The following is a 19,999-nucleotide window of genomic DNA, read 5'->3' as shown; positions in this document are numbered from 1 at the left end:
GTATTGGTAGTGGCACAGTAGTGGTGGTGGCACAGTAATAGTAGTGGTGACACAGTAATAGTAGTGGTGGCACAGTATTGGTAGTGGCACAGTAGTGGTGGTGGCACAGCAGTAGTAGTGGCACAGTAATAGTAGTGGTGGCACAGTATTGGTAGTGGCACAGTAGTGGTGGTGGCACATAAGTAGTAGTGGCACAGTAATAGTAGTGGTGGCACAGTAATAGTAGTGGTGGCACAGTAATAGTAGTGGCACAGTATTGGTAGTGGTATATCAGTAGTGGTGGCACAGCAGTAGTAGTGGCACAGTAACAGTAGTGGTGGCACAGCAGTAGTAGTGGCACAGTAATAGTAGTGGTGGCACAGTATTGGTGGTGGTGGCACATCAGTAGTAGTGGCACAGTAATAGTAGTGGTGGCACAGTATTGGTAGTGGTGGTGGCACATCAGTAGTAGTGGCACAGTAATAGTAGTGGTGGCACAGTATTGGTAGTGGCACAGTAGTGGTGGTGGCACAGTAATAGTAGTGGTGGCACAGCAGTAGTGGTGGCACAGTAATAGTAGTTGTGGCACAGTAATAGTAGTGGCACAGTATTGGTAGTGGCATATCAGTAGTGGTGGCACAGCAGTAGTAGTGGCACAGTAACAGTAGTGGTGGCACAGCAGTAGTAGTGGCACAGTAATAGTAGTGGTGGCACATCAGTAGTAGTGGCACAGTAATAGTAGTGGTGGCACAGTAATAGTAGTGGCACATCAGTAGTAGTGGCACAGTAATAGTAGTGGTGGCACAGTATTGGTAGTGGCACAGTAGTGGTGGTGGCACAGTAATAGTAGTGGTGGCACAGCAGTAGTAGTGGCGGCACAGTAATAGTAGTGGTGGCACAGTATTGGTAGTGGCACAGTAGTGGTGTGGCACATCAGCAGTAGTGGCACAGTAATAGTAGTGGTGGCACAGTAATAGTAGTGGCACAGTATTGGTAGTGGCATATCAGTAGTGGTGGCACAGCAGTAGTAGTGGCACAGTAACAGTAGTGGTGGCACAGCAGTAGTAGTGGCACAGTAATAGTAGTGGTGGCACAGTATTGGTGGTGGCGGCACATCAGTAGTAGTGGCACAGTAATAGTAGTGGTGGCACAGTATTGGTAGTGGTGGTGGCACATCAGTAGTAGTGGCACAGTAATAGTAGTGGTGGCACAGTATTGGTAGTGGCACAGTAGTGGTGGTGGCACAGTAATAGTAGTGGTGGCACAGCAGTAGTAGTGGCACAGTAATAGTAGTGGTGGCACAGTATTGGTAGTGGCACAGTAGTGGTGTGGTACATCAGCAGTAGTGGCACAGTAATAGTAGTGGTGGCACAGTAATAGTAGTGGCACAGTATTGGTAGTGGCATATCAGTATTGGTGGCACAGCAGTAGTAGTGGCACAGTAACAGTAGTGGTGGCACAGCAGTAGTAGTGGCACAGTAATAGTAGTGGTGGCACAGTATTGGTGGTGGCACATCAGTAGTAGTGGCACAGTAATAGTAGTGGTGGCACAGTAATAGTAGTGGTGGCACAGTATTGGTAGTGGTGGTGGCACATCAGTAGTAGTGGCACAGTAATAGTAGTGGTGGCACAGTAATAGTAGTGGCACAGTATTGGTAGTGGCATATCAGTATTGGTGGCACAGCAGTAGTAGTGGCACAGTAACAGTAGTGGTGGCACAGCAGTAGTAGTGGCACAGTAATAGTAGTGGTGGCACAGTATTGGTGGTGGCACATCAGTAGTAGTGGCACAGTAATAGTAGTGGTACAGTAATAGTAGTGGTAGCACAGTATTGGTAGTGGCACAGTAGTGGTGGTGGCACATCAGTAGCAGTGGCACAGTAATAGTAGTGGTGGCACAGCAGTAGTAGTGGCACAGTAATAGTAGTGGTGGCACAGTATTGGTAGTGGTGGTGGCACATCAGTAGCAGTGGCACAGTAATAGTAGTGGTGGCACAGCAGTAGTAGTGGCACAGTAATAGTAGTGGTGGCACAGTATTGGTAGTGGTGGTGGCACATCAGTAGTATTGGCACAGTAATAGTAGTGGCGGCACAGTATTGGTAGTGGTGGTGGCACATCAGTAGTATTGGCACAGTAATCATAGTGGTAGCACAGTATTGGTAGTGGCACATCAGTAGTGGTGGCACAGTAGTGGTAGTGGCACAGTAGTGGTGGTGGCACAGTGGTGGTGGCACAGCAGTAGTAGTGGCACAGTAATAGTAGTGGTGGCACAGTATTGGTAGTGGTGGTGGCACATCAGTAGTATTGGCACAGTAGTGGTGGTGGCGGCACAGTAGTGGTGGTGGCACAGCAGTAGTATTGGCACAGTAATAGTAGTGGTGGCACAGTATTGGTAGTGGCACATTAGTAGTGGTGGCACAGTATTGGCAGTGGCACAGTAGTGGTGGTGGCACAGCAGTAGTATTGGCACAGTACTAGTAGTGGTGGCACAGTATTGGGAGTGGCACATCAGTAGTGGTGGCACAGTATTGGTAGTGGCACATCAGTAGTGGTGGCACAGTATTGGTAGTGGCACAGTATTGGTAGTGGCACATCAGTAGTGGTGGCACAGTATTGGTAGTGGCACAGTAGTAGTGGTGGCACAGTATTGGTAGTGGCACATCAGTAGTGGTGGCACAGTATTGGTAGTGGCACAGTAGTGGTGGTGGCATATGAGATTCCACAAAAGCTCGTCCTCGTTCTACAGCGTAAATTGCTGCGCGCCTTTGCAATCCACCACACCACAATTTATAGTGCAGCTCCAATGCAAACCTATGAGATGAACAGCTAATTCACAGCTGATCTACAAAAACTCTGCTGCTGAAAAAAGGGCAAATATCCTCAAAGTTATAAAACAATAATATTTATAAATACAAAAAATAACAGGAAAACCCACAAATCCTGTGTGAAGTCAGCCTAGAGTACATTCTAGGAGGGGCATGTATATAAAGTACTTAGAGGGGGCTGGAGACCCCCGACTGATACACAGCCACTACCGTACCCAGGCGAGGAGACTGTGGCGTGTGTGCAGTGTACTCACTCTGACGCGGCGGCCATGGAGTTCACCATGTAGGAGACGGGGATAGCTGTGAGGGAGAGGAGCAAGGGCCCGCTGGGCTCCGGGAGAGCCATGGCTGCCAGTGTGCTGCGGGAGCTTCCCGGCATACAGGAGGCGCAGCCCGGGACAGGAGTGACTGCTGCGGGCGGAGGGCGGCAGCTCGTCTTGTCTTCCTGGATAGACAAAGGTCACAGGTCTCTGCTGCTCAGATATTGCGACATTAGCAGCCTCTGATAACAGCGCCGCCATGTGAGAGGGATGGAGGGGATTCTGCTGAGAGGACATTATAGGGAAGAGCTGAGCCCACCATCCATTTCAGACATATGGGCTCAGCTTCAGGTCCTGTTCACACTACATTTGTGGAGTGCGGCAGGAGAATCTGCCTGAGACCCCTGAAGAAGCCATAGCCTGCAGTTGTATGTTTCTGAACACGTGCTTATTCGGACGGGCACAGACCTCACAGTCAGAAACTGAACTCGGCACCATTAGGGGTCCGGCGAAATCCTGTTTTTAGGAGGATTTCGTGTTGCCCACTGCTACAGCACGTACCCATTAAAGCCTATGGCGCTGTGCACAAGCCCGTGTTTTCCACACAGCGTGTCCTTGAAAACCCACGGAGACATTCGTTTTTTTACAGTATCAAGAAGGAATATTTACTTCAAATCTATGGGTGCATAAAACAACGGAGCACCCAGCCGCTGCCATCATAATATATAGGAGAAGCTTTGTGACTTCAGATGTGAGACTCACTGGAACCATTGTTTGAGTACGTGAAAAACACTGATGTGTGAATGAGGCCTAAGGCGGATGTGAACAGGGCCTTAGGCATCAGTCCGCAACCATGAAATCCAGGCAGGAGCCCCAACGGGGCCATTGACTGAAAGGAGGCAGACGGGAGTTATTTTGTGCTACATCTGACCTAATTTTTGGCAGTGTCCATCTTTTATAGGCAGGCACAAAAGTAGTTGACCACGCTTTTACTCCCGTCTCAAAATGGCATCCATGGCCAAAAATGAGGTTAGACAGTGACTCCAACTGCTTCACTGAAGTCAATGGTCCAGTCAGTGGACACACGTGGATTCAGGGCTTTCAGATAGAAGGTTCAACAGAGCCACTGACGTGGCAAAAAATGTAATGTGACCCCGCCATACCCGTATACAGATTGCCCCAAGTCTTTCCCATTTTATCCAGCAGAAGTCATGATAGTCTATGTTATGTGCTAATGACGGGAGTCCGGCTGTTTTCGGCAAGCTTGATCATTTGGCTATGCTCACCAAAATCAGTCGTCTCTTTCCGATACCAAATGTATCCCTATTTAATATGGTTTTTTTGCAAACTGCATGAAAAACAAGGAGAAATGTCCATTTATTATCTGATTTGCACGTTGAACCCGACCATTCTAGTGAATATGTCCATGAACAGTATGGATAGTATTTGGATGCCACCTGAGTGCCAGTTTTTCTCTGAGCTGTTGATAGGAGAAGCTTTGAAAAACCTCTGTACATTTTTGTTTTTCATGGACTGTAATGGGACAAACTCTCAATGGGAAAAGTCACAGATGAAACATTATGAGAATTATCAACGTCTGAATGAGCCTCAAGTGACAGCATGTCTGCACCTCAAAGTCTCTGGTGGTCTCTAGAAGTACAAATGTCCAGACATCTTCAGCAGCCGTCAGCCAAACACTTGCATGCTCAGGAATAAGGGAGTAAGGGTAGGTCAGCACTATGTTTGTAGCCACCATTAAAAAAAACCCACAAAAACAGATAACCCCACGTACTGCAAACGTGGACATGTTCTAAAATCTTGACAATGTTGGATCAGGGCAACACAGCAGCCACTGATGACAATTATTGTATAGTGCGGCAAATATGTTGGTAGCATATATGCCATAATGAATGATTCAGATAGTTTGTCTGCAGGGAAAAAATGGACATCCGATTCAGCCATTGACAGAAGTGCAGACCATTTCCAAACAAATGCCAGTTTAAAACCCTACATACATGCTAGCCACCTTAGGGAGAGACCCAAGTTGGGCTAAATGTAGCGGGACGAAAGAGACCGAAAAGCCCTCTACTTAAAGGAAATACATAGTGGATGCTTTCCTGAAACGGAAAGTACTTGCAAGCAGCATAATACAAAGAATAGCAGGTTTACCCAGAATCCTTTGCAGTAGGCGGAGCTATGCAAATCATCTCTTTCCACCCCTGTTTAATCCACAGCGCTTGGAACCGCCAAGCGTGCAATGCTGCAGATTAGTTTCTAAATTTACACAGCCAACCAATTCCTACCTGTGGACACGTGTTTCGGGCTTTAGGCCCTCATCAGCACAGGGCTGGAATTGGTTGGCTGTATGGAGTGGGGCTCGGTGAGCAAGCGATACATACATGCTAGCCACCTTAGGGAGAGACCCAAGTTGGGCTAAATGTAGCGGGACGAAAGAGACCGAAAAGCCCTCTACTTAAAGGAAATACATAGTGGATGCTTTCCTGAAACGGAAAGTACTTGCAAGCACTTGCTTGAAAGTACTTGCAAGAGATGATTTGCATAGCTCCGCCTACTGCAAAGGATTCTGGGTAAACCTGCCATTCTTTGTATTATGCTGCTTGCAAGTACTTTCCGTTTCAGGAAAGCATCCACTAGTTTAAAACCCTGTGAGTTGCATCTTGCAGTGACCACCAGAGGTCACATTCCAGGACCCCCTAGTACTGCAGTTTGTGCTTCATTCTTAGTTGAGAATTTTTAAAAAGAATCCAAATTGTGACAGTCTCCCATTTACAGACTCAACCAAGATAATCACATTAAAGGTAGAATAAAGGTTTTATCATCAGTTTAGTAACTGGTTATGGATGAGGTCATCCCTCTGGCAATAAAAAGCCACGTCAAATTCCGTGGAAAGCTTTCCTTGTTACGGACTTTAGCCCCGGGGCTACTGAATGGCACAGTGTCACAATGCTGGGGAGTTGTGCCTGGACTCTGCCCGTTCTTATCTCCTACCCTGCAGACATACACAGGACTCCTGACCTGACCCAGATTCTGCCATGAAGTTAGATTTTTGTTCAAAATAATAGAAATTGTATATGAATATTTTTTTTTATTAAAAAAAAAAAATTATGCAAACCCTTCCTTAGCTACAGATCAGTGTTTCAGGTTCCAGAGCCGGATCTTTGTTATATGAAGAGTTCTTGCAGAGTTTTTATCAGACAGAGAGCAAATTTTCTCTTCAGTGAGGAAGAGGACTAGAACTCTAGTGCCACCTATTGGAAGTAGCGATCCTAACAGTCAATGTCGACCCTTTAAGGAGCCTTGTCACATGACTTAGGATAAAAACCAAACCAGAATCTCAATTTGCAGACACTGTGTTTCGGGGTACTGCCCCTCGTCAGTGCAAAGTGGAGATCTGGTTTTGCTGATTGAGAGGCGTCTGACCGGGATCCAAGAAGTATTGTTTCTCCTTCCGGAGAGTGACATAACCATGTCGAGGTGAGGAGACAAAGCCGCAATGCTCCTCTGGGAAATATGCAAATTGTCTCTTCAGAGAGGAAGAGGACTAGAGCTCTAGTGCCACCTATTGGAAGTAACAATCCTAACAGTCAATGTCGACCCTTTAATGAGCCTTGTCACATGACTTAGGATAAGAGCCAAACCAGATCTCAATTTGCAGGGGCAGTACCCCGAAACACAGTGTCTGCAAATTGAGATCTGGTTTGGCTCTTATTTTTTTTTCTAGGAAGTTATAAGGGTTAAAATTTGACCAGCGATTTCTCATTTTTACAACGAAATTTACAAAACCATTTTTTTTTTAGGGACCACCTCACATTTGAAGTCCGTTTGGGGGGTCTATATGGCTGAAAATACCCAAAAGTGACACCATTCTAAAAACTGCACCCCTCAAGGTGCTCAAAACCACATTCAAGAAGTTTATTAACCCTTCAGGTGCTTCACAGCAGCAGAAGCAACATGGAAGGAAAAAAATGAACATTTAACTTATTAGTCACAAAAATGATCTTTTAGCAACAATTTTTTTATTTTCCCAATGGTAAAAGGAGAAACTGAACCACGATAGTTGTTGTCCAATTTGTCCTGAGTACGCTGATACCTCATATGTGGGGGTAAACCACTGTTTGGGCACATGGTAAGGCTCGGAAGGGAAGGAGCGCCATTTGACTTGTTGAATGAAAAATTATCTCCATCGTTAGCGGACACCATGTCGTGTTTGGAGAGCCCCTGTGTGCCTAAACATTGGTGTTCCCCCACAAGTGACCCCATTTTGGAAACTGGAACCCCCAAGGAACTTATCTAGATGCATATTGAGCACTTTAAACCCCCAGGTGCTTCACAGAAGTTTATAACGCAGAGCCATGAAAATAAAAAATAATTTTTCTTTCCTCAAAAATGATTTTTTAGCCTGGAATTTCCTATTTTGCCAATGGTAATAGGAAAAATTGGACCCCAAATGTTGTTGTCCAGTTTGTCCTGAGTACGCTGATACCCCATATGTGGGGGTAAACCACTGTTTGGGCGCACGGCAGGGCTCGGAAGGGAAGGCACGCCATTTGTCTTTTTAAATGGAAAATTAGCTCCAATCATTAGCGGACACCATGTCACGTTTGGAGAGCCCCTGTGTGCCTAGACATTGGAGATCCCCCACAAATGACCCCATTTTGGAAACTAGACCCCCAAAGGAACTAATCTAGATGTGTGGTGAGCACTTTGAACCCCCAAGTGCTTCACAGAAGTTTATAACGCAGAGCCATGAAAATTAAAAAAAAAAAATTCTTTTCTCAAAAATCATTTTTTAGCCCGCAATTTTTTATTTTCCCAAGGGTAACAGGAGAAATTGGACCCCAAAAGTTGTTGTCCAGTTTCTCCTGAGTACGCTGATACCCCATGTGTGGGGGTAAACCACTGTTTGGGCACACGTCGGGGCTCAGAAAGGAAGTAGTGACTTTTGAAATGCAGACTTTGATGGAATGGTCTGCGGGCGTCACGTTGCGTTTGCAGAGCCCCTGGTGTGCCTAAACAGTAGAAACCCCCCACAAGTGACCCCATTTTGGAAACTAGACCCCCCAAGGAACTTATTTAGATGTGGTGAGCACTTTGAACCCCCAAGTGCTTCACAGACGTTTACAATGCAGAGCCGTGAAAATAAAAAATCATTTTTCTTTCCTCAAAAATGATGTTTTAGCAAGCAATTTTTTATTTTCACAAGGGTAACAGGAGAAATTGGACCCCAGTAATTGTTGCGCAGTTTGTCCTGAGTATGCTGGTACCCCATATGTGGGGGTAAACCACTGTTTGGGCACATGTCGGGGCTCGGAAGTGAGGGAGCACCATTTGACTTTTTGAATACAAGATTGGCTGGAATCAATGGTGGCGCCTTGTTGCGTTTGGAGACCCCTGATGTGCCTAAACAGTGGAAACCCCTCAATTCTACCTCCAACACTAACCCTAACACACCCCTAACCCTAATCCCAACTGTAGCCATAACCCTAATCACAACCCTAATTCCAACCCTAACCCTAAGGCTATGTGCCCACGTTGCGCATTCGTGTGAGATTTTTCAGCATCATTTTTGAAAAATCCGCGGGTAAAAGGCACTGCGTTTTACCTGCGGATTTACAGCGGATTTACAGTGTTTTTTGTGCGGTTTTCACCTGCGGATTCCTATTGAGGAACAGGTGTAAAACGCTGCGGAATCCGCACAAAGAATTGACATGCTGCGGAAAATACAATGCAGCGTTTCCGCGCGGTATTTTCCGCACCATGGGCACAGCGGATTTGGTTTTACATGGTACTGTAAACCTGATGGAACACTGCTGCGAATCTGCAGCAGCCAATCCGCTGCGGATCCACAGCCAAATCCGCACCGTGTGCACATAGACTAATTCTAAAGGTATGTGCACACGCTGCGGAAAACGCAGCAGTTTCCCATGAGTTTACAGTTCAATGTAAACCTATGGGAAACAAAAATCGCTGTACACATGCTGCAGAAAAACTGCACGGAAACGCAGCGGTTTACATTCCGCAGCATGTCACTTTCTGCGGATTCCGCAGCGGTTTTACAACTGCTCCAATAGAAAATCGCAGTTGTAAAAATGCAGTGAAATGCGCAGAAAAACCGCGGTAAATCCACGATAAATCCGCAGCGGTTTAGCACTGCGGATTTATCAAATCCGCTGCGGAAAAATCCGCAGAGGACCAGAATACGTGTGCACATACCGAAACCCTATCCCTAACCTTAGTGGAAAAAAAAAAATTTCTTTATTTTATTATTGTCCCTACCTATGGGGGTGACAAAGGTGAGGGGTCATTTACTATTTTTTTTAATTTTTATCACAGTGATCAAAACCAGTGTTTCCAGCCATGGCCGATGATATTGCAGCAACGGCCATGGCTGGATTGTAATATTTAACCAGTTTTAATAGGTGAAATATTACAAATCGCTGATTGGCTGTTGAAAGTGAAACTGCCAATCAGTGCGATCGTAGCCACGGGGGGGTGAAGCCACCCTCCCTGGGCTGTACTACCACTCCCCCTGTCCCTGCAGATCCGGTGAAATTGGAGTTAACCCTTTCACCCGATCTGCAGGGACGCGATCATTCTGTGACACAGCATATGCGTCACAGGTCGGATTGGCACCGACTTTCATGACGCATACTCTGTGTCACAGGTCGGGAAGGGGTTAAACTCTATAGCGCCACCTGTTTTAAGTAGCAATCCTACAAGTCACAATCAACCCTTTAACGAGTCGTGCAATATGACTTAGGATAAATGCCAAATCAGTATCTCAATTCGCAGACACGGTGTTTCGGGCTGTTGGCCCTAGTCAGTGCGAAGCATGAGAACTGATTTGGCTAGGTGAGAGGCTCTGGACTGGGGTCTAAGGGGTATCGTTTCTCCTTATGGAGAGTGACATACCATCTCTGGCTTGTCAAGGTAAGGAGGCTTATTCGCCGTGCAATGCTCCTCTGGGAAATATAATATGCAAATTGCCTCTTCTGAGAAAAAAGAGGACTTAAACTCTATAGCTCCACCTGTTGGAAGTAGCGATCCTACAAGTCACAATCAACCCTTTAACGAGTCGTGCAATATGACTTAGGATAAAAGCCAAATCAGTATCTCAATTCGCAGTATCTCAATTAGGTTTAGAATAGAAATGTATCCATAAAAATGGGATGCCACTCAGATGTTCCATGTGAGATGTTTTTTCTCTGCACCCATACACTTGAATGGGTGAGTCTCATCCAAAACTTGGAAGACAGTACTTTCCCGGACTACTGCTGATACTCTACAATGGCCACTGGGTTCCCCGATGCCCACAGGGAAACAACACCCAGCAGGGGTGTATGGGACTGCTGCAGCCTTCACACTGACTGAAAGAAGCCAACTGGAAGAAAATGTAAAGGCTGCAGCAATCATATGCTGCCCCGAGGCTGGGTGAGGAGGTCAGTACAGCATATTTTTTTTTTTTTAAATACTCCAACCTGGGTTAATCCAGAATAACATTTAAAGTAGGGAAACCCCTATAATAAAGTAAATCCTGATCAACCCTTTAAAAAAAAAAAAAAAGGCCCTTAACCTAGAATATGATGCATGCATGTTACTTGTCAGGTCCACTCTGTGTTGCAGCTTTTCTCCACACCAGCTCTCAGACTGGGTAAAGAACATACCATTTTAGTAGAAATGGCTTATTGTTCATGGTAGCAGTTGGGAAAGGTCCCTTGTACAGTTAAGAGACTTCCAGCCGGACACAGAATTGTGAGCTGGTAGAAAAAAAAAAATCTGTTTATATTGCAACTAGATCCCCCCCCCCCCCCCGTGTGCTCACCCACCTATCCACTCTCTCTTTCCCCATGTGCTGACTTCTCCCGTCTGTGCTCTCTTCTTTGACCTGTCTACCCCATGTGCTATCCACTCTGTTTGATGTCTCTCCTTCCAGTGTTGTGTTCTCCCCTCATGTGCTGTCCCGTTTGAGCCGTCTCCCCGTGCTGTCTCTCACCTCGTTGCGCTTTCTCTCTCCCCATCTGCTGTCTTCTCCTCTCATGTCATCTCATCTTTGACCTGTCTACCCCATGTGCTATCCCGTTTGATGTCTCTCTCCTTCCTGTGCTGTGTTCTCCTCTCATGTGCTTTCCCATTTGAGCTGTCTCCCCCTGTGCTGTCTCTCACCCCTGTGCACTTTCTCTCATGTCATCTCATCTTTGACCTGTCTACCCCATGTGCTATTCCGTTTGAGGTCTCTCTCCTTCCTGTGCTGTGTTCTCCTCTCATGTGCTTTCCCATTTGAGCTGTCTCCCCCTGTGCTGTCTCTCACCCCATCTGCTGTCTTCTCTCATGTCATCTCATCTTTGACCTGTCTACCCCATGTGCTATCCCGTTTGATGTCTCTCTCCTTCCTGTGTTGTGTTCTCCCCTCATGTGCTGTCCCGTTTGAGCTGTCTCCCCCTGTGCTGTCTCACCTCGTTGCGCTTTCTCTCTCCCCATCTGCTGTCTTCTCCTCTCATGTCATCTCTTCTTTGACCTGTGTACCCCATGTGCTCTTGTACACGGTCAGACCCAGACAATTTTTAAAATGAACGTTCATGGGAAAACCCCTTTAATGTGACCGGTTTCCTCTGCCCGTAGACATGTCATGCATCTGCCGCCGGGATCAGCCGAATGATTCACTGCGCCTGTGCGGAATTCACGCAGGCGCAGTAAATCAGACCGCCGCCATCTTTGTGCAGACAGATAATGGCAGTCACATTAAGGCTCTATGCACACGTAGGAAAAGAGGTGCAGAATGTTCTGCACAAAATCCGCATCTCCTGGTAGAATCCGCAGCCGTGGATTTGCCGCGTTTTTTCTGCGGATTTTGTGCGTTTTTTACGCAGAATTGATGCAGATTTTGTGCAGATTTTCTGAGGTTTTTGAAACTGCGGAATTTTAACATGGAGGGGTGCAGAAACGCTGCAGATCCGCACAAAAGAAGTGACATGCACTTCTTTGAAATCCGCAGCAATTCCGCACTGATTTTTCCGCACCATCTGCACAGCTTTTTTTTCCCATTGAATAACATTGTACTGTACATCACAGTGCAGATCTGCAGCGTTTCTGCACGGAAAAATCCGCATCGTGTGCACATAGCCTAAAACTGTGCATGCGCCCGTCCTGTACAAAGATGGCAGCAGTCAGTGAATCAGCGGCTACCCCCGGCAGTGGCATGATCACGACGGTGTTCTGCTGGTGGTACCGCGCAAGAGGCTGCGTACGGCGTATAGTTAGTGTGTGTGTGTGTGTGTGTGTGTGTGTGTGTGTGTGTGTGTGTGTGTGTGTGTGTGTGCGCGCGCGCGAGACGGTGTTCCTCTGGTGGTACTGCGCAAGAGGTTGGTACCACCAGCAGTTTCAATATTGAGACATCCATCACTTGGGTGTCCCAATAAGGCGGCTGGTGAATTTCCGTCGCTTGGAATTCTGGCATCCGGACACATCTGGACGGAACAGGATGTGAAGACATTACAAGGTAAGTATATATTAAGGTATGAAACTGAACAAAATCAGAAAGACAGTAGGCTATGAACTGAAGAATCCCCTGCCATCTAGGTTGGACACCCAAAGTTTTTCCCCCCCCCCAATGATGACGTTTTCCTGCCAACGTATGCCATTGTCCAACTGCTTTCATGACCAGCAATGTACGCATTAAAGAGGACATTTTACCAAATTTTTCATGTTAAACTGGACATATAATGTAATAGACACTGCAGAACAGAAGAAAACCTTTTTGTCTGTTTTTTAAATTTCACCTCTCCATTGTGACGATATTAGTGATCAAAGTATTTGCTGCCTAAACAATTTTATTATTTTTTTAAACTCCAAGTGGGCATTAACAGAGATTTCACTGGGGACATGTACTTCACTGACCAATCATAAGCAAGTAGCAACACAATGAGGAAAGAGCAGCACATCTCCATAATAGCTTAGAACAGGCTTAGTGTGAGACATAACAGTCTGCCATCCTCACTGCAGAGTGATGACAAGTGCTGGAGCACAGCAGACCCGAGTGTGATTAACTGACAGTTTTCAGCTCTCATATCTGGCAATCAGTGTGGGGTGAAGTCAAGTTACAAACCAGCTTCGACAATCATAAGCAGGCATCACATGCAAAAGGTAAAGCGAGCACACCTCCAATATAGCATAGAACAAGCTCTGTGTGACACATAATGACACAGCCTGCTCTCATCACTGCAGAATGATTACATGTGATGGGGCACAGCAGACCAGGTTGTGATTAACAGCTTTTATTTGCAGCAGTCAAAATTGGGGAAAGGGCAAAAGTCCACAGCACTACACTTGCATTAGCAATGCTAATGTGTGTATGGTCCTGCCAATAAATCTCATTTGAATTTGAGAGGAGAGTTACTAGTCTCTCTAGTAACTAGAGAAATGAGTCTCTAGTTACTAGCCTCTAGTACTAGTAACTAGTAATGAGTCTCTCCCCTGATACAGCCTGCTGGAGATGAGAGCTTAAAGTTTTCCCTCGCACTCAGATCTGCTGTTCTCCAGCACGTCATCACTCTACAGTAAAGAGAGCACAAACAGTTTGTCAATTCATGGCTCACGCCGAGCCTGTTCTAAGGTTTTGGGTGTGAGTATTCTACATTGCTTCCTGCCTATGATTGGTCAGCATCAGAGATAGATGTATATACTCACAGTGAAATCTCTTTCATAATACCCACTTGGACTTTAACAACATATTAACTGTTCTGGTGTCAAATACTTTGATGGTTTATATCTCCACAACTGAGATGCAAAATTAACGGAAAAAAAACACTTTTTTTTCCTGCTCTGCAGTGCCTATTATATCTTGTGTCCAACTCAACACCTGAAAAATTTGGTGCATGGTCTTCTTTAACTTTTGATACAATATCAATCTGCATGTGCAACTTAAAAAGAAGACACAGATAACGGCTTAAACATATTTATTAAATTCTATGTTTTCCATGAACGATAAACTAAGGTAAAGGTGGGTGTAAGTTACAAGCCAAACTGATGAAGGTTTGTAAACATCGCAACAAACAAGTGATTGCCACCTGAAACATGAATGTATTTTATATTACTGATGAATCAAATTGCTCTTGCACAACATTCTCACAGTATGAAACCAATGGGATCAATCTTCTAGTAGTAGGGGCGTCTTGGGTTATTCTACAAATAGAAAATGAAATAAAGTTAGAAAACCGATTTAAAGAGTAACTAAACGTTTGCAAAAAAAACTGCTGTAAAGTGAGCAGCTCAGAAGGCAGGGGCGGCTTCAATAGAAAGGCAGGTGGCGCTCCTGCTTTCTGAACTCTGCCCTGCTCACTAGTCTTGAGTCATTGGTAGGAGTTTTGGGACCCCCACTGATCTGAAGGGGGATAAAAAGGCCAAACAAATATTACAAATTTTTCAAGTCATTTTCATTGATTTTTTTTCTTTTGTTTTTAACAGAAACAAGACAAAGTCCCCATAAACTCTCCCAAAAGTTTGGAACACCAACACAAATATAATACAAAAGCATGTAATCAGTTCCAAATAGCACAATTCCTGCTAAAATTATACTGAGTCATTCTTAAAGTGGCTTGTCCTGAAATAGAGTTGGGCCCAGATGCACCAAGACTCACATTTTGTATACTGGCTGTGCTCAACCATGCCCACACCCTTGCCTAAAACCGTCAAGACCTTAATTCACCAAGAATGGCATTTTTCACGCGGCCCAAATGTAGCAAAAATTTCAAGAAGCATTACTCCTGAATTCTGGGGAAAACTGTTTCATGAATCAGCATTTTGATTATTTTGACTCAGGCAGAAAAACCGTAAAAGCCTTACAGGCTGACAATTGGCCGTTTAAACATGCCACTAATCATCCATGAATGAGCCAAAACAGTCAGGTTTTTCTGCAGCACGATGTCTTGTGTAATCGGCGAATGTGCTGCCAACATGATGCAGTGCGTAGTCAGAACGAATAGATGATCAACCATTTTCCCCCCATACAGTTATTGTCAGCCTGTAGGTTTCACCCTTTCGACTCTCATTCCTCTTTATTACAAAAGTATTGTGTCTCTAGTCAAGTTAATCACTGCCAAACGCATTCATCTAGCCCATAAACAGTTATGCTTCAGAAGAAGCTTCTCATTTTGTATAAATTTGCTTACAGACATAGATATAGCCAACACAGATATAAGCCAAGTTACTTAGTCACTGAAGTCTCCTAGTCCCTGGAACTGTAATCATTTTTTGGCAATACATTTTCTGATGTCATCCCATCACGTGATATGGGAATTGCTCAAAGTTTGCTATAAACAAAAATCTTTTTTTCAGTCTGTCCCATAGAAATCGGCCTATTAGTACAATATTCACATGTCACCTACCAGTGGATTTGGCCGGAAGCGGTATGCCAGCATCATTCTTTTCCGGAAAGCTTCAAATTCATCATCACTTTTCGTTAACTCTGCTGGACGATCAATGCCAAAACCTGCCCCATCAACTGTTGTAGAGCCCCTGCAACACAGGCATAAGTGACAGTTTGCAGATCAGAAGTACGAGAATACTTCCCTGCAAAGAAATTAAACTGATGGCCTATGAATCCACTAATAGATAAATTAATCCACACAGTTTTTATACATTTGCTAATGAAAACAGTTTTTACGATCTCTGACGGCATAGAGTGGATAAATATGAAAAAACTGGTCTTGACTTGTCCTGGAGATATGTATTGAAAGCGTTTGCGATCAAATTTTAGTGCAAAAATGTGTGTGGCAAATTTATAGGACATTACACCATTTTTTATTATCAGTGCCAAAATGTAAAAATTACAAAACGGCGTGGTTAACATTTTTGGAGTAAAGTACAACATATTTCTGATTGCTCTTAAACAAGTGCAAAAAAAATGGTATATTCTAGATAAGTCATAGCGGTCTTAGAAAAAGAATGGAATTGATTTGTTCAAAAATGTCTACATTATGATGAAACATCTGACACAGTGGTCTTTGGCTCTTATTATTGGGAGGTATGTTACCATGCTTAAAAGTTGTGCTCATTAATGTGCAATATTTGATAAAGATGGTGTGGGGGTGTTGAAGGAAGTGCATGAAAGACTGGGCGCAGACTATGCCATTTTTTATAAATACGGGCCACAGAATTTTATATTTGCGGTAAAGGTTATTCTACATTGCCCTCTAGTGGCAAGACGAGTTATTATTTAGAATAATATCCACAGCCTTAAAACTGTGTTACGTGGACTAGGCACCTTTATCGTTCACACTTGACCTTCATGCTTTTCTGTGGTGTAGTTATGGAAGAATTCATTGTAGGTTTCTATACATGTACAGTATATTTGTTGCTATAATTGTTATGATGTAACCTTATAATACAGGGTTCTCAAGCTCAGCCAGGTAAATGGGGCACACAGTACAGCCTGCATTCCTTGCGGAATTAGAGGAGGTTTTCAGTGATACCATTTTGTTATACAACTTTTTTAATACCTTGCATTCCATTTTTTTGCACCAGTATAATGAAAAAGCTACATTTTTCACGTTTGTCAGTGTTTTTTTTTTTTTTAACTCATTGTATAGGTTGTAGAATAGTTTTATAGTTTCGGTGATGATGCCAAAAGGGGTTTATTTATTTTACATTTTTATGAAGATTTATTTACTATTATTTTTTCATGTTTTAGATTTTTTTTTTTTACTTATTCCTTATGGGAGTTTTACTTGGCTAATTGCTGACCTGATATCATGCAATACTTCTGTACTGCAGGATATTAGATCTGTCAGTTTTTTTACTGACACTTCACTTACTAGGCCACCATAGCTGGCTGACCCAAAGGTCTTGGGTTGCCATTGTTGAAAGGAGATTAAATAGGGAGCCACCTCCCTCAAATAACCATGTAAATACCGCTGGTACTATTGTCATCGGTATCTCAGGTGTTCAATAGTGCCAGTACAGATTGTGGGCATTACAGCAGGGTGTCAGGTATGTTATACAGAAAAAAACAGGAAGATGGTGCCATCATTGCGCCGTATGTTTGGTCGTTTGCGGGAATCAACGTTCACTGCATCGTACATGCACGGTGGATGTTGAGAAGGGGTTAAAAATTCCTCCTCTCCATATTCACCTACCACCAGCAGCGAAGGAAAGACACCTCGGCTCCAACACACTGTGTTCTGGCATGAGGACATTATGGGGTGCTGGCACAATCCTCTGCTGTCTCAGAAGCTCCAGTACCCCTTGGGCTGGAGAGGACAGCCTCAGCTTGGGCAGCATGCTCGACACCCCTAGTGTAACAGATGAATTAAGCCTGCCCCACTTTTGATGCCATATGCCATATACCAAAAAGACTGACCAGCACCTCCAAACAGAACAAGACAAGTATGAACAGGTGCATGTGTTTCATCATGTGATCGATTTTTCTCTTGACGCCTGTTTCATTTTGTAGGTCTATTTATTTGTTGTATAAATGGAAGCTTTATTAACATGCGGTTGATACACAGTAACTCAAAGCACAGTTCCCTATGTATATAATATGGTAAGGATTACAGTCCTCATGAGCCTCCGTTTCATATGTGAACTTAAAGTGCAGGATCATAGTCTTTCCAAAAGCAGCAATGTGGTCTGTTCAGTCACCCAAATATTATTCCTTAGTGCAGGAGGCAGCCATATAGAATCACAAAACAGTAACTGTATCCCAGCATCACATTAAACCCAACACTAAGACCCGCTTTTGGAGGACATACTAATTTCCACAACATTTCAGGAAAGAGCAACCACAACAAAACTAACCTAGAAGAATCTTGTCTTGCTACTTTGTCAGCATAAGTTCTAAGATTGTTAAACATCTTTAAAAACTTACTTGTTAACAGGGTTCTTAATACCTTGGCTCTCAGAACCCAACCCTTCTCCTTCTTTCCAGCCCATCTTCATTAGCATTTGGTATCCAATGTTCTCCACTGTCAGTTTAAACTCCTTGTATTCTGAATAGTCAGGCTCACGTCCCTCCTATAACAGAGGCCAGAGAAAAGTAACACTTTACTGATATGATTTACTTGCCTTGCATTTATCGCAGAAGCCACAGAACTTTGCCAGGTCCATCAACCAGTGGATGCCGGCGGCACCAGACAAGCCCTACTGACCAATAATGGGGTCCTTCACACTTTGCAATAATAGCCAAGAAGCTATGTGGTGTGTGATAAGGGACAAGCCATCCTCATCCCAATCAAGGAAAGTCTATTCCACCATAAAGTATCATTCGGAAAGTATCTAATTCTCACTAACACAGACAAAGGAATACAAATATTTAAAAATGAACAAAAGTGCCTACAAAGAATACACCGGGCCTAAACCCCCACTCCGTTCCCAACAAGACATAATAGTACGGTATAAAAACGGAAAATGAAGGGCAATGCCATTAAAGGGCCAATATTAGCAGTCAGTATTAATGTAAAAATAAAAGGTGAAAATAAATGTTCAAACACCCGCTAATAAATAATACCAGCCCAAAGAAAAAGAAAGTGGTTTTGTACTTTTTTTTTGGCACAATTTTTGTTAAATATTTGAGCTCAAGTGCTCTTATAATACACCGCAATACTTCATCATAAAACATACAGGCATCCCATGTCAGGCCAAAGGTGTACTATCATGGTAAGACCTGGGGACACTTTTAGGCCCCTATCTTCCACAGCAACTCATCGGCACCCCATGATTACACAACAAGGCAAGATCAATACAGGAATAAAAGGGAGTCCCTTTCCTCTGTCACTCTCTTAAATGCCTTGATTACTGTTGTCTGCAGCACCTCGCACCAGTTTTTACATGCTTGATGTAATTATTTTATTTTTCATCTTCATTGCAAGATTTTGTCTTACAAAGTTTAATGTTAAATTTCAATTTCTACCGAGGGGCATTGATAGATTTTTCTATGGATGCATTCTTTTTCCTCTATATGATGTTGCCCAATTATAAGACGGGGAAAACAAAACACAAACTCCCCCAGAGAAACTGGCTTTTTCAGTGTGATGTGGTAAGCCTCAAATGTCTAACCTTATCACACAGATGTCATAGCTACTTACTATCAATACAAGCATCGGGAGAGGAAAGCTGTGCTGTGCGTCATTACATACAACGCTTTGGATCTATGCCAGGCATTGGTAATAATGCCCCGATAGCTGGCATAGATCCATAGAGATGTATGCGACAAACTGCTCGCACACTAAATCTCTCCCCTTTAATATCATTCATAATGTAATGACAACAGTGCAGGGAGAGGAGAGCGGGTGTGAGCAGTGTTGCAAACACCGTTCGATATCTCAGCCAGGTACCGTGGCATTATTCCCTGATGCCTGGGATAGATGCAGAGTTTGGCAATTAATGACAATATAGCAGCGCTCTCCCCCTCTCCTGGTGCTTGTAATGACAGTGTCAGCAGTGAGCTCTCAGTGTGATAAGTTTAGACATGAGAGTCTTCCACTTTACACTGAAAAATCACGTTTCGAGTTTCTCTGGGGGAGTTTTTTTTGTCTGTTCCCCTGTATGACACTGCCATATAATTGGGCAACTTCATATAGGGATAAAAGAGCATCTAAAATTTACAAGTCGATATCTCTGCAACAAATATGAGAAATAAAAAATAACTACATTTTATTCAGCTCTTCGGCCACTTGATCATGATGTAGCCAGTTTAGCATGTAAAAAGTGGTGAACGATCCCTTCAAACAGCAGGGACTGGCGTTCTGTTTAATGGCAACCCTCAGAGGGATGTCAACAGTGTATTACAACAGTCACCTGCTCCATATCTGAGGCCATAACTGTATGTTGTTGTGCTAGACTTTAGTCCTCACCCAAACGAACAATTTGGGTGCAAATATAGCTAAAAATACCACCATATTTTAAGACTTTTCAATGATCTAT

The 19,999-nt window shown here is 44.0% G+C and overlaps 2 protein-coding genes across 2 annotated transcripts in view; both read right to left on the bottom strand.

The window, feature by feature from the left end:
* The window catches only part of TM6SF2 (transmembrane 6 superfamily member 2), a 41,556-nt gene extending 38,302 nt beyond the window's left edge, over positions 1–3,254 (bottom strand). Inside the window, exon 1 of the mRNA XM_069767699.1 lies at positions 3,059–3,254. Coding sequence (XP_069623800.1) covers positions 3,059–3,183 — 125 coding nt within the window. The 5' untranslated portion in view covers positions 3,184–3,254. The remainder of the gene's footprint in view (positions 1–3,058) is intronic.
* A 10,766-nt stretch (positions 3,255–14,020) lies between these two features.
* The window catches only part of SUGP1 (SURP and G-patch domain containing 1), a 64,890-nt gene continuing 58,911 nt past the window's right edge, over positions 14,021–19,999 (bottom strand). Inside the window, exons 12-14 of the mRNA XM_069767698.1 lie at positions 17,946–18,091; positions 15,466–15,595; positions 14,021–14,263 (exon numbers count right to left, since the gene is read on the bottom strand). Coding sequence (XP_069623799.1) covers positions 14,237–14,263; positions 15,466–15,595; positions 17,946–18,091 — 303 coding nt within the window. The 3' untranslated portion in view covers positions 14,021–14,236. The remainder of the gene's footprint in view (positions 14,264–15,465; positions 15,596–17,945; positions 18,092–19,999) is intronic.

Source organism: Ranitomeya imitator, chromosome 1, assembly GCF_032444005.1.
Source record: "Ranitomeya imitator isolate aRanImi1 chromosome 1, aRanImi1.pri, whole genome shotgun sequence".
Lineage (NCBI taxonomy): Eukaryota > Metazoa > Chordata > Amphibia > Anura > Dendrobatidae > Ranitomeya > Ranitomeya imitator.
This window is presented reverse-complemented; position numbering and strand designations above follow the sequence as displayed.